At 40.0% G+C, this 13780-nt stretch overlaps 7 protein-coding genes across 7 annotated transcripts; 3 read left to right on the top strand and 4 right to left on the bottom strand.

Annotated features, from left to right (window-relative positions):
• The first annotated feature begins 1435 nt into the window (after positions 1 to 1435).
• Positions 1436 to 1935, top strand: VCUG_01085 (uncharacterized protein). The gene has a single exon (XM_008075913.1). It carries the CDS (start codon positions 1455 to 1457, stop codon positions 1917 to 1919), a length of 465 nt encoding a protein of 154 aa, XP_008074104.1. The 5' UTR covers positions 1436 to 1454; the 3' UTR covers positions 1920 to 1935.
• Positions 1936 to 2341: 406 nt separating this feature from the next.
• On the bottom strand, positions 2342 to 3680 carry VCUG_01084 (uncharacterized protein; the record flags this gene model as incomplete). The annotated part of the gene is made up of 1 exon (XM_008075912.1): positions 2342 to 3680. The coding sequence occupies one exon, from the start codon at positions 3678 to 3680 to the stop codon at positions 2463 to 2465; it is 1218 nt and encodes a 405-aa protein (XP_008074103.1). The 3' UTR covers positions 2342 to 2462.
• A 53-nt stretch (positions 3681 to 3733) lies between these two features.
• Positions 3734 to 6186, top strand: VCUG_01083 (DNA mismatch repair protein MutL). Its single transcript, XM_008075911.1, has one exon. The coding sequence runs from the start codon at positions 3905 to 3907 to the stop codon at positions 5804 to 5806; it is 1902 nt and encodes a 633-aa protein (XP_008074102.1). The 5' UTR covers positions 3734 to 3904; the 3' UTR covers positions 5807 to 6186.
• A 938-nt stretch (positions 6187 to 7124) lies between these two features.
• On the top strand, positions 7125 to 7583 carry VCUG_01082 (uncharacterized protein; the record flags this gene model as incomplete). The annotated part of the gene is made up of 1 exon (XM_008075910.1): positions 7125 to 7583. One exon carries the CDS (start codon positions 7125 to 7127, stop codon positions 7581 to 7583), a length of 459 nt encoding a protein of 152 aa, XP_008074101.1.
• Positions 7584 to 8677: 1094 nt separating this feature from the next.
• On the bottom strand, positions 8678 to 9616 carry VCUG_01081 (uncharacterized protein; the record flags this gene model as incomplete). Its single annotated transcript, XM_008075909.1, has 1 exon — positions 8678 to 9616. One exon carries the CDS (start codon positions 9614 to 9616, stop codon positions 8792 to 8794), a length of 825 nt encoding a protein of 274 aa, XP_008074100.1. The 3' UTR covers positions 8678 to 8791.
• A 487-nt stretch (positions 9617 to 10103) lies between these two features.
• VCUG_01080 (uncharacterized protein) lies at positions 10104 to 10667 on the bottom strand (the record flags this gene model as incomplete). The annotated part of the gene is made up of 1 exon (XM_008075879.1): positions 10104 to 10667. One exon carries the CDS (start codon positions 10665 to 10667, stop codon positions 10104 to 10106), a length of 564 nt encoding a protein of 187 aa, XP_008074070.1.
• A 907-nt stretch (positions 10668 to 11574) lies between these two features.
• Positions 11575 to 13696, bottom strand: VCUG_01079 (uncharacterized protein; the record flags this gene model as incomplete). The annotated part of the gene is made up of 1 exon (XM_008075908.1): positions 11575 to 13696. The coding sequence occupies one exon, from the start codon at positions 13694 to 13696 to the stop codon at positions 11768 to 11770; it is 1929 nt and encodes a 642-aa protein (XP_008074099.1). The 3' UTR covers positions 11575 to 11767.
• Between the last annotated feature and the right edge of the window lie 84 nt (positions 13697 to 13780).

Raw genomic sequence — 13780 nt, 5'->3', positions numbered from 1 at the left:
GGTAGGGTATCATTCTTGAACAGCGATCACATTCAGGCTAGAGAACGCACAAGTTCGAATAAAGACCGTTATTTAACACGAATATCGCATTAAGCACATGTATAGTGCTAAGCAAGCGTGTACCACGGGGTGATGAGTTAAATGCTGGTTTTGTTCTGGCAGTAGCTGCTGTAGTAAAATGGGTCTTTCTCCATTCCTAACACAATAATTATCGTATTTGTTGCATTTAACACGTGCTGATAGGAGTAATGTTGTTCATACACCGCAATAACCGTAATCAAATCTAATTTAGTTCGTATTTATTACCTGCTATCATATTTTATCACGGTCCTACAACTTTGCATGGTACGTAGAGGTGCCGCTATAATTCATGACAGGGATGCTATCAACACAATTGTAAGATATTACTCTGATATTTGCTATTATCTCTTTTTCCCTGATATTGCACGAATTGCTTGCAATAAAAATTACACAGTTTATTGTCCCAAATATTCAGGTGCGGTGCATTCTGTAGGAGCAGGTAAACGTGATTTATGGTGTGTTTCTTTTAGGGCCAGCTCAATTCTTTCATAGGTTTGTTTAAGTATTCGTAAATTCGAGGGATTTTTTAGCTGATAAAATGTGGCGCATCGTAGTTTTGAAGTGATAAATAAATTTAGCAGGCAAGAAATTATGATCAGACCAAAAAAGTGTGTTTTTTAGATATGTTGCACGAGAAGATAAATAAACTTAGTTAGCGAAAAAAGTAAGTGTCACTGCCCGTTCACGCAGTAACTTTGGACCGGTGTGATTAAAGCAAAATTAATCGGTGACGTAGCTTTGATTATCAGGTAAAAACAGCTGTTAAGACTTGTCCAAGAACGATCTCATCTATATTAGCGGTCCAAGGGTGATTGATGAGGAAAATGCTATTAAATGTGAAAACAGCTTATGCGTTAATTGGATAGCGATTCCCCAATTAGATTGGTTACGAGTAAATGCGGAATTTGGACCTATCAGTTGATGCTAAAACAGGATTTGAATCGAATATTTGTTCTTATTCAAAGACATCCGCACGAATCTTTGGTAGTATAGGCGCGTATTCACGTTGATGGTTAGCATAGTGCTAAGTCTCTGCTCATGCATTGGGGCGAAACAAACGTTTGTACGGCAGGAAACACAAGCATATCGCCTGATCATCGGATCACATCCCGATACTTACCATTCGCTATTCATTCCTTGCAAAATACGCACTAAACGCGAAAAAACATTTTTTATCATATTTTGAAGTGCTCTGCACACGCAAAAAAGGAGTTAAGCAGAAATGTTTGTCTCTTTATGGTTTAAGCGCTCCCGATAACAGCGCCAATATCACAATCTGCTGCCAGAGACAGCCATCGTGCTCAGCACAAAATTTCTCCTAAAAATTGACGAATTAAATCACCCATCCTATAAAAGAAAGAAGCCGTAGAAAAATGAACGACTCGTCAGTAATGATCCTACCATCAAAGTACATCACAATAGATAATGTTACAAAAAAAGGAACAATAACACTGCAGAACAACGTGCTCTCTGGTGGAGCGTACAAAATACGCACGACAAGCCCAAAAGATTATTCGGTCAGACCAAACATTGGCATTATAAAACCACTGCAGACGATAACAATAAATGTTATTTTACAAAGTGAATGCACATCGAAAAACCATAAGTTCATGGTAGAGGTGTATGATTTTGACCATAAGAAGGGTGTGGATGAGTTCAAAAAGACGTTGAGAGGAGGGAGCTCGAAGGCTGTGTGCACAAAAATATTGTTTGTGGAAGATAAGCAGACTAGCAAACCGGTTGTAACGGAGGACAACGAGTTTATTTACCTGTGTTGTACTGCGGTAGTATTGGTTGTTCTATTTTTATGTTCGATAAAGAATCTTCTGCTGCTGTAGACCGGGCCGTCAAACATTATTAAAGTATTTGTTATGAATTTTATTCGTGTAGATAGACAAGATAAATCTGTTGCCAGGGTGTTAAGAGCAGATCCTTGTGCTTGAATTCTTTGTTGTTGGGCATGTGATCACAAATTTGGTATTTTTACGAAACTGCAGAACGAACAGATTATTACAAAGGAATGACTAATTATACAATCAATGCTGCTAGTTAAGGACAATATTGCATGTACTTATTTGAATAGCGCTTTCCATTCTTTCATCAGGTATGGGCGGCATGTAATGCTGTTTTACAGACCATTACCGTTTTCAATATGTTATAAAATGTAAGGAATAACGTAATACGAGATTAAGACTGCAAAATTTGGAGTACAACATTGTAATATTTTGATCATACCTATTACCTGAAAAACAGGATTTAATCTGCAACAAAACCGATATGTTGAAAAATAAACGAAATCAGAGTGAACAAGCAACTATCTTTACTAGACAGCCAAAAACAACTCCACAAATGCGTCACAAATACGATATCTACCGATCGCATTAGTCAACATTACAATACCGCTCTTTGACAATGTCGTAGCAGTTAATCCCCATCTCGTCTTTGATAATTTTGGAGCATTCATCAAAATTCCAGTTTACGCACATAAAATACGCCCTCATGAGTTCCATTCTTCTATTCTTTGACTTCAGCATCAGCTCATTCTTTTCAAGTATCACAAATTTGTCTTTGAGAATTTTCGGTTTTCTAATCCCTAATATTTCAAGCACTACAATAATGTCATCAAGATCGTCTTCTTTTGCAGAAATTCGTGTGATAAGATTGTCAGCTACCTTTAAATCTTCTCTTTGAAAGGAAAGAACGGCAAACTCTTTCAATATTTTATCGTTGTATTGCACATCAGCATTTTCTTTATCATAAAAGTACTGAATCGCCCTGTCATAGTCTGTACGCAGAAGGTAGACCAGTTTGTATTCCTCATCAAGGGACTCATAGAATGCATCGCTGTCACCCTGCCCATCAATCCGCAATATTTCCTTCTTCGAACCTGGTCCAGAGGAATAAAAGAATAATTGGTCCTGGTAGATCTTGCGCGCCTCTGTTATTGTGCTCAAAAACTTTATCATGTCTAGCCTGTCGTGCTTTATCCTTAGAAGCATTTTTACATAGAAAACGATATTTCCGTCCTTCGACAGCAGCTCATTAACCTTTATGTAATCCTGTAATGTTGTTTTGTACGCATCGTACGACGTTTCCATGATGTTCTTGTTGTACAGACCCAATTTGGCCTTCAATATTTTTTCTTTATTCACCAGCAGCCTATCATTTTCCTTGTTTTCATCCACAAATCTAAAGCCATCTATTCCCAGCGATACTTCAGCCTCCTGCAATCCTTTTATTCCCTCAGCTAAGTCCTTCTCCATCAAATTGCCGATCATTTGGTCAAAATCTACCGTATCATCAACCTTTTTTTCAACCACCCAATTCTCCTTCTCCTCTTCTTCTACGTCCACCTTCATTTTCATCAGCTTGTTTTTGAGAGTGCGCGGTAGCCTCTCTATTCCTAGCAGTTCGTCGATTAAATCATCATCAATCTGTTTATTTTGCTTTAAATACGTGGAAATGAAATTAAATTTTTGCTTCTCGTTTGTTGGAAGGTGCCTTATATCAAACTCATCCTTATTTTTCTGTTTTTTGGGCAGTTTCTTGGTGAAAACCTTCTTCTCTTCTGTGCTGTCCTCCTTAAAGAAATGTGACATGGTGGGTTTCAGAAACATTTTTTTTATAGGCCCGATCTTCACACCAAATTTGGAACAGACAGTTTCGTGCGCGCAGAGAACGGAGCAGCCATTGAAATACACTGTACAGAGCATTGTTTTGTGTTGGCATTCCTTGGATTATAAAAGCCTCGCCCACTACAGGAAGAAGGACATGCCGTATTGCCACATTCCCCATTTCTAATACGGAATTAAACCACAACCCCATGACAATAAGAAAACTCCCACCGTCCATCATAAACAGGATATCAGCAGGCGAGGTGGTCACACGTCCATTGTCGGTAGTCAAGGAATTGTTGGAGAACAGCATAGATGCAGGTGCAACCATAATACGAGTTACTTACGGCGAGAACATTGTGGTTGTGGATAACGGATCAGGTATAGCTGAGGAAGACTTTGAGCTGCTGTGTGCACGGTACTGTACATCAAAGCTTAGAGATGAGCGCAAGGACCGATTTGATATTCTTGAGGATGTGTGCACCTATGGTTTTAGGGGCGAGGCTTTAGCCTCTATATCGGATGTGAGCACGGTGGTGGTGCACACAAAAACGAAGATTGGTGCGTATGGACACGTGCTTGTGTATGAGCGTGGTGTCTTAATTTCCAAGAAGAGAGAGGGAATGAACGATGGCACAGTGGTAACCGTGAACGATCTGTTTGGTAGCAACGCAATGAGAAAACGTTTCTTCAGGAACAGGAAGAGCGAAGTTGTCGATATTTTTAGACTTGTTGTAGGATACCAGGTCATAAACGAAACAAAAAAGCTTTACTTTAACGTGAATGGCAAAGATTTGGTATTTCCTGGTGCATTGAGAGGAGATGCTCGAAATGAATTGCTAGGGCGTCCATCTTCCCATACAGACGAGAGCATCCGACTGCCAAACGAAGGACCTACGCTGATGCATGTCCAATCATGTAATGCGTCTGGGTGTGACAGCGCATTTGATAACGAACGGATAAATCTGAAAACGACAATCCTTAACAAATACTTCAACACAGAGAACAACCTGTCGTGCAAAACGGATAGCAACATTTTGGTAATTCACTCGTCACCAGTGCATCACCAAAAGGATCTCATCCTCATGCTTTCTATAAATAACCGTCTTGTGAAGAGTCAGAGCCTAAAATCAAAGCTATACAGCCTTTACAAGCCGTTCCTCCCCAATCGAAGTTTTCCGCTGATCTACGTCGAGATGAGGGTGGAGAACTGTGATGTTAACGTTGACGCGATGAAACAGCGCGTGCTCTTTGTTGGCGAGGATGAAGTGTTTGAACAGGTGTGTAGGATGGTTGAAGAGGGTTTAGTACACGGATCGGTGGGTGTGTGTAAGGTGAGCAGTGCTAAAAATGAAATAAAAGTTTATGAAGGTTTGAAGGTCGAGAATTTGGCGAGCTTTGAATTCAGGAGTAGCAAACATGAGCAAATAGGAAATGGCAAGATGATGAAAAATAAGGATATATTAGCGGTACAGGTTGAAGAGACTTGGCAAAAGAATGCTGATGATGAACAGTTGAGCTTTAAAGCTGCAAGCAAAGACGAAAGTGTGGGTAAATCTGGCAGCGAGGAAATGATGAATGGGCATCATCGTGATAATTTGGGATCAAACGTTCTGAATGATGTGAAAACCGAGAATTACAGGAAGAACACGGCGAATCGATTCATCAAAGACATGAAGTATGTGGGAAAGTTGGATAATGAAAAGATATTCGTTCAGCTAAACGCCTTTTTGATGCAATGCGATTACAAAAAGCTGCTCAGGATCTATTTTTTACAACACATGGCCAGGCAAAAAGGAAGATTTAAGACAGTAGTGGTCAAGAATAATACGTTTGTGGCATCTGATAGTCTGAAGGAATACGGAGTGGAGAACGTGAGTGATGGCGTGAGAGTGCCTGTAATAAATAACATTGTCATGGACATCGCACATTTAGAAAAGAGCGATGCGGACAAATACTCAATCGCTGATTGCTTTGTGTGTGCGGTGCGAGACTATGAAATGTTTTTCGGGGTTATCAAGCGAGCTGTAAACGAGGACGATGATGTTTTGAGCTGCTTTAGTGTGGTAACCGGGTTGAATGAGCTCTATAAGGCATTCAAAAGAATTTGATGAAGTGCTCGGTAGCTGTTCCTGCATACAAAACTGATATTGTGTTACGTGCTTATTCTTCTTACATAGTACAACAAATTATCGTTTGTGTGCTTGAGCAGCACACTCATACTCGGTAGATGCTGCTCACGCGCGCAAATGGGCAACATGGCTGTAAAGAATGTGCATGTCTATGTTTCTAAGGAGTAAAACGATAAATATTCAATGTAGGTATGTACAAATAATCATCATAGCTCATTTATACCACGATTGTACATTATTGATGTATTTAAAACATGTTTTAGCACTAATCGTGCCATAATTTATACTTTTTTGCTGTGTACGCCACGAGATAATTATATTTGCAATTCTTTTCCATTAAAAGTACGTTTTTTATCACCTCATCCGCACACCCAGCACTTCTTTGTTTGTATTCATTTCTTCTGCTAAAATACGTTGTTCATCTTTTTATACTGCAAAATCGGAACAAACAGGTTTTTAAGACGATGTAATTCTAAAAATTTAAACTTTTTGAAGTGACAGCGCTACGTGTTCAAAAAGTACTTTTTTATTGCCTTGCCGGTGTAATGAACAGAATTGCTAAGAATGTTGGTACAAAACGCAGCGATGATTTGTTTGATGGTTTAAGCGATGTTCTGAGTGGTGGAAACGGTATAGGTAAATGCTCTCTTGCCTAAAATACAAATGATACGTAAAACCACAACCGTTTTAAATTAACAATATAGAATGATATTGAGTACAAAACGCTGTTTTGGTAGCCTGTGATACGTTACATTTGCCTGAACCGGAAATGTTATCCAATATGAACCAATCTACCGGTTTATATCTGCTGTTGCATGAAAGTGCAAATGACCTTTACTGAAAGAATATCTAGCTCAGAAATAAAAACGCTAAGAATAGTCAGTAACGGATGGATGGACCATTTGCTGCAAATGTTCGCAATCCTTTACCTTGCATTTTTATTTCATCTTGGGGTGCGTGCGCAGTAGCGCGGCCGGAGTGGTAGTAAATTTATTATTTGGTGCAGTGTTGATGATGAGACGATAAACAAACAAACTTTAACAAAAAATATTACGGCACTTGTACGTACAAATGGATGTACTGTATTCAAGAAGTGTTGGTGAAGACTAATGCCGTATTCCACGGCTAGTACTTGAACTTAAAGATACTTTTTTTGAATCTCTTGGTGCAATACAGAACAAATCACGAAACACTTGGCTGAAACATTATCTAATCAACAGAATAGCAGAGTATGAGCTATCAAATCAACTCAAATATAAAACAGAAAGAATATTTAAACCAACACGCTTGTTATTCCATGACACAACCACAAAACGAGTTAAGTACGTCAACAAACGATGAAAAGTGCGTATGTAAGGTGCTTACACGGAGGTTCAGGTTAGTAGACTATACCGTGAAGAGCATAACGGGTAATAACATTGTTGTAAAGATGTGGGCTGGAAAGAGTCAGGAGGGAAGTGGGTGCGGGAAGAAAAATTGTATGAATAGAAAGAGAGTTGGAATGATGGAGATATTGGATGGTACAGATAATGAAGAAAAGAATGTTTTGAAAGTGCATGCTGATGGTAATAATGTGGTTGAGAAGGTGATAGAAACATTGGATGGTACAGATAATGAAGAAAAGAATGTTTTGAAAGTGCATGCTGATGGTAATAATGTGGTTGAGAAGGTGATAGAAACATCAACTGGCAAAAATGACAAAATTTCTGGGACAAATGAAGTTTTGAAGGTAGACTTGGATAAACACGTGATTTAATGTATACGATGATCTAAACATATCGAGAAGGAAAAATAAATTAATAGATGGTGGTGATACTCCCTATTACCGTTTAACTGCGCTACGAGCACATTTTAGAATGTTTAAGGTTTGTAGATCAACGGATAGATTTGCTATTTTCCATTCAACTAAATATTAACATTTAATTTGTTTCTGGTATGGAAACCCACACGAACTGCTAAGCTATCAGTTCCGTGCTGTTTTCCAAAAGATCTTCTAAGACATCCTAATACATTTTTGGAGAGCCGTTTTTTGTGTTACTAATCTCACAATATGCATTTATTGGATGTTTCCACGATTCCTTTCTCATTTTGGTGCTAAAGCTCCATTAGTGCATCTATTCAGCTATGAGTTCAATATTTTTTCTACAAACAAACGTCAAATTTATTTGCTACCCAGTTAGATGTCCTTGCTACGTTGCAATTTGATAGATTTACAATTCCTAATTGCAATCAGCTTGGTATTTTTATTATCGGGGAGGTAACATTGGCAATTATGGAACAAAGGATGGTAAAAGGCCAATCCACCCGTATTTCTAACAGATCGTAAAAATCAAAATCGTTGCTCCCATGTCAGCATCAAATGAAGAATCCTCCTCACGTAACAATGTAAGTAAAATAAATACTAAATTTACATACCACCTCAACTCAGCCCCATTTTACGCACATTAAAGTTGTATCACGGCAACACCTCAAGAACTAATTTTAGTAAATGAAAATTGTTCTGAATAAAACACGCAAGGGCCCGCAGTAATTTCGCTCTTTCACGTTAAATAACGCATCAAACACACTTAAGATCAAAGCTGTGGCATTATCTCATAGACATAATAATCGAATAAATTTATTGGGAATTCTTATGATGAATACTTTAAAGGAATGGGGAAACAAAATGCATTTCAGTTAGCGTTCACGTTTTGTTGCGCGTACGTATGTACTCATATACCTGCATTGGTGTCACGTCCATTTATCCAACTAAAAGTATTTGCGTCATTTTTATCAACATGATCTGTGTTGCTGTGATAATATAATTCTTACGTTTCAGGTGCTCACGGCATTGGGTAGAAATGAATAAAATAACAGAAGAATGAAATTTACTGAGATAAAGGCTGTGTTTAAACGCGTTAAGATCAAGAAGACGAGCACAGCATTGATAACTGGGTATAACAAACAATCATGTTAAGTAACAATTTAGCACAAATGTTGCGAACAGTGTCTAGTTTTTATGTAGGAAGAACAAAGAAAATAAAGGAGTAGTTCAGTATCACCGCCCCTAATACACATCTCTTCCACTTCACCAATCACCTTGTAAAACTCTATGGGGAGATCTCGATCAACTATTTGAATGATAAACTGAACTAGCGAATAAGAACAGTTCATAAAATCGGTAACAAATCCTTTCAAACCACCAAAAGTTAGCAGTTCAAAATCACTGATAGTTTTAGCAGGTATCACACCAAGAAAATCATCAATTAACGAGTCCTTATCTAATTCATCTGCGGCATCCGAGTTGTTTTTTAAAATCGCAGCTAGGGCTTGCATGATATTCAGCGACTTGCGCACATCCATGCCACACCCCTTGTAAATTCGTTCAACATTTACATCCAGTTTTTCTAACTGTGCAATATCCTTCAACCTTACCAGCATGCCCCTGTTCTCAAACTTGATTTTATAAAGACGGCTCTTCAGAGGCAGAATTATCTTACAGAGATAATTCGCGATAAAAATGAATTTGTTGCTGCTGGTCTCTATTATGCGTCTTAAACACTGCTGTGCATCAACAGTCAGCTGATCACACTCATCAAGAATAATCGTGTGGTTATTTACGTTTTTTAGCGATCGGATGGCCTGTATGCCGCGATCATTGCTTGCATTCAGTTCAAGAACAGGTGGCTGGGCAATCTGGTGTGCATAGGTTGTCTTTCCGGTTGATGGCGGACCGTGAAGAAGAAGATGGGGATGGCCTTGGGCAATTGGAAATTTTGGGCGGTACTTTTCGGTCCATAGGGTCGTCATCGCTTGAGGGTAAAAAATTCGCAAATATTTTCGTACGATGCCCACAACCGAGAGCAAAGGATTGCAGGCACCGCGATATTGTTCAAGGTTTTTCATCCGTATTTACTAATAAATGTCAAACAATGCACTACACCTGTACCTGGTCGTTATTTTTTATTTTTCCCGTCACAAGAGGTTCAAAAACCTTGCTCGTACTAAGGTATATTGCCATCACCCGTGTGAATCACCGTTGTAATAGATCAAAATCATCAATTAGCACCGATTTTGAGCTGCTACACACCACGAATTACGGCATCTATCGATCAAATATCGATTATCATAGTATGGTAATAATTGCGGTATGGCGCAATTACCTACCTGGTAAGGGAGTTCTCATTCGTGGAGTAGTTGACATAATAAAACACAGATCATACATGGAACACTACCACTAATCGTTTTAGCACACGAAAACGTAAGCCTTGTACTCAGCAGGTATTAAACAAGATTTTTATTTAAAAACACTCGTAATATACTTACATATTAACAGTGGCTCATCCGATTTTCTGAACTGTATTTCGTGTTTTTCGCTCTTATCATCCGCTTTTGCTGTCACTTCCAGCTTATTATCTTTCACTGATATCAACACGGCACCATTCTTCTCAAACTTGGCAAAGCGCATGTAATTCACCAGCCGTATGAATTTGATCACCAAGCTTTTTCTGTAGAAAATTTTCAATCCAAACTCGCCAAGAATGCTGGTCAAGAAGCTTTCACGCGCTTTCTCAAGCTTTAAATGATCATAATCCAGTATGCAATCCTCTGAAACATCGCCTAAATCTATTTCATCCATTTTACCTGCTTCTACCGTCTCTAGGATGTACAACTTCGAGTCCTTGACAAGAATGTGATTTAACACTGGTTCAGTGGCCGGGGCTTTTTTGATCGCATCTACAAATGCATTATCTATGTGTTTTGACTTGAAGTAGAGTGTAAGAAGGACCAAAGGCAGGATGATAATGAAGAAAAGAATACAAAAGCACAGAATAAGCCATTTGAGTTTTATACCAATCATTAGGGTGTGAAAAAGAAACCACGGATAAAGGGGTGCAGGAAAAGGAAAACCAAACACATACCACGAATATTTGGGCCTTTCATGATGAAGGTACGTTTATAAAAAGGTAAAATGTAATGCTAATATCAATAAGTGGATTATCAACGCGTTTGAGTCCTCTCTCGTAGAGATGTCACAGCAGATTATGTAATACACTTAAGCAACAGAAAGTACTCGACGGTAATTATAAATGATTGAGCATGCAGAATGACATGCTCTGTCTCGAGTTTAATGCCTGTAAGAGAACTTTGATCAATACATGCCTGGTGGAGAATAGAAATAAACCACAATGCGCAAAAACGAATGGCTGTGACAGATTAACACAATCCGCATTGGTCCAGTGAACGTTATGTACATGGTGTTTGGTTGAGGCAAATTCGATGAAAATTGTACGGCCTCTCGATGTGTAGGCAGGACGAAGTTGGTATCTCAAGATTGAGAGCGCTGGCTCGTATAATGGCAGATGTTAAGAGCAATGTAAATCATAGATGCTAAGTCCTATATCCATTTGGAACGGACCTGCCAAAGAATTTATGGTAAATACCGTACCGGCATTCTCCCGGGAGAGCGCACAGCTTGTTCTACAGTCTTAGCACATGGTCGTATGAAATGAGATGATATGGCCGTGGTCCCTAGGGAACACAGAGGAAAAAAATGTGTGCGAAGCGAAGTTAAATAGAAGTGTTGTTAAAAACGAAACGAACCGTTGCACTTGCTGTTAGAGCAGCACATCCTCGAACTTACTCAAGAATGGCGAGGTGCAGGATGTACCACGGTCTTAATAAATCAAACATTTCATTCGCACGATCATAGCACCAACTGGGAATCAATCAACCTGTAAATTACGATGTTCTCAGTTTGCTCGTGTCACCGATCTTTTTTCGTTTATTTAGGGAGTTGTGCAGATCAAAATTTGATGAAAGCAAGCTATTTAATGAGAGTGGTGCCTGTGTAATGTTACATACCGTTCCAAATGTTTTTTAGCCTGGTACACGTGTTTACGAATTTGTGTTGGAACATTTGAGTGCATCTGGGAAGCATCAGTAGCACAACAGTGACATTCATTTTCTCACAACGTACTTCTTTATCTTCTTCGCTACAAAGGTAGTACCGTCCTGCTCAACATCAACTGCAATCTCATCATCTTTTATCTCGTTCCTGCTTTTCAGGATGATTTCGTTCTTACCGGGCAGGTCAACCAGACACTTATTCCTCGGCATGAAGACATGGCATCTGAAGTCAAATCCATCCTCATCCACGCACATCTTCTCAATGATCCGCTTGAACTTCACCATCCTGTTCTTGTCGCCATGCACAAGCACAACGTTGCGCGGTCTCACCTTAGCTATAAAACGGAGAATACCTGAAGAATCTGCATGTGCACTAAACCCAATATTTCTTACCTGTATTCTTATGGTGTACTCTCTGTCCAGTGTTATTGTGCGTATGCCGTTCAACAACTTCTCGGCAAGCGTGTTCTTCATGCAGTAACCCGGTATAATCACCAGGTTCCTTGCGTCCTCGCACAGCGCCTTGAATATTTTCAGGGAGTTGCCCGTGTGCAGCATACCAGGTGATGAGAACACGATGAACGGCTTGTCCGATACCAAATACTCGTTCTTGAACATTCGAATGCCGTCAAAGTCAAAATGAAACGATTTCTTGGTATAGTCATCGAATCTCTTGTATATTTTGAGTCCTCGCTCAAGAATCGTACTGCAATAGAAAAATGGAACGTTCAAATTTGCATTCTTGAAGAATGCAGAGAGCATCGTGTACATTTCCTGTGCACGTCCTATCGCAAATACCGGAATAAGCACCTTGCCGTTACGCTCAATGCATTGCACCACCGTTGTGATCAATTCACGTATTTTCGTTTTCCTGCATTCTCTGTCTACCGAGCCGTACGTGCACTCTGTGATCATAACATCCGGTCGCTTCAGCCGTCTGAGCACCATTGCTTCCTGCTTTTTCATTTTTTTAGCTGTTCTTACATCAAAAGCGAAATCTCCCGTTGCTTGTCCCATGCCAAGGGCATTTTCGTCCAAATCTGATCCACATGTGTCATTCACATCTTTCCTGATAGTACCGGTATTCCCGCCCTTAAGATTCTTTCCATCATTTACACCCTTCTCCACCACATCTTCCCCATTCCTTCTCACATCATTTACACCCTTCTCCACCACATCTTCCCCATTCCTTCTCACATCATTTACACCCGTCTCCACCACATCTTCCCCATTCCTTCTCACATCATTTACACCCGTCTCCACCACATCTTCCCCATTCCTTCTCACATCATTTACACCCGTCTCCACCACATCTTCCCCATTCCTTCTCACATCATTTACACCCGTCTCCACCACATCTTCCCCATTCCTTCTCAAATCCTCCCCAAACACCAAAAAGTCCTCCGTATCAACACAGCACCCGTCCAAATGCACATCGCCACCCGTTGTGTAATCACCCGTATACAGCACGCTCTCTCCTCCCACCCACACATAAAACATAGCAGCACCCAAAACGTGTCCAGCACTGAACACCCTAATCCCAATTCCATCCACCCACCCAACCATCCCCACATCCATCACAACCACATTCCTCATCAACACGTTAACATCCTCCATCCCATAATTTGTTACGTTCAGCTTACAGTAGTCCTCCAAAACAAACGGCAACACGCACCTGGTTGGTGTGCTCATTACCACCTTGCCATGGTACTTGTTGCGGTACAGGAGGGGAAGTGCACCGCAGTGGTCCAAGTGAAAATGTGTGAGTATGACAAGATCGATGGAGCTTAGATCGAATGAGCTAAAGTCCGATGTGTGGATGGTTGGTGATTTGCTGATTAGGGAGAATGCAGGGTACTTGGATGCGCCTGTTAGGCCGAGGTGAGTGCCACAGTCGAACATTATGGTCTTTTCTTTTATTTTTACTATGATACATGAGCGGCCCACCTCTTGACCGGCACCTAGTGGCAGCACTTTCATTGTGGGTGTACGGTTTAAAATATTTTAAGAGCACGGTGCCGATGAGAATGCAGTTTTGTTCGGGTCAAGACGGCAGTATGGAAT

Source organism: Vavraia culicis (genome assembly GCF_000192795.1).
Source record: "Vavraia culicis subsp. floridensis unplaced genomic scaffold supercont1.15, whole genome shotgun sequence".
Taxonomy (NCBI): Eukaryota; Fungi; Microsporidia; family Pleistophoridae; genus Vavraia; species Vavraia culicis.
This window is presented reverse-complemented; position numbering and strand designations above follow the sequence as displayed.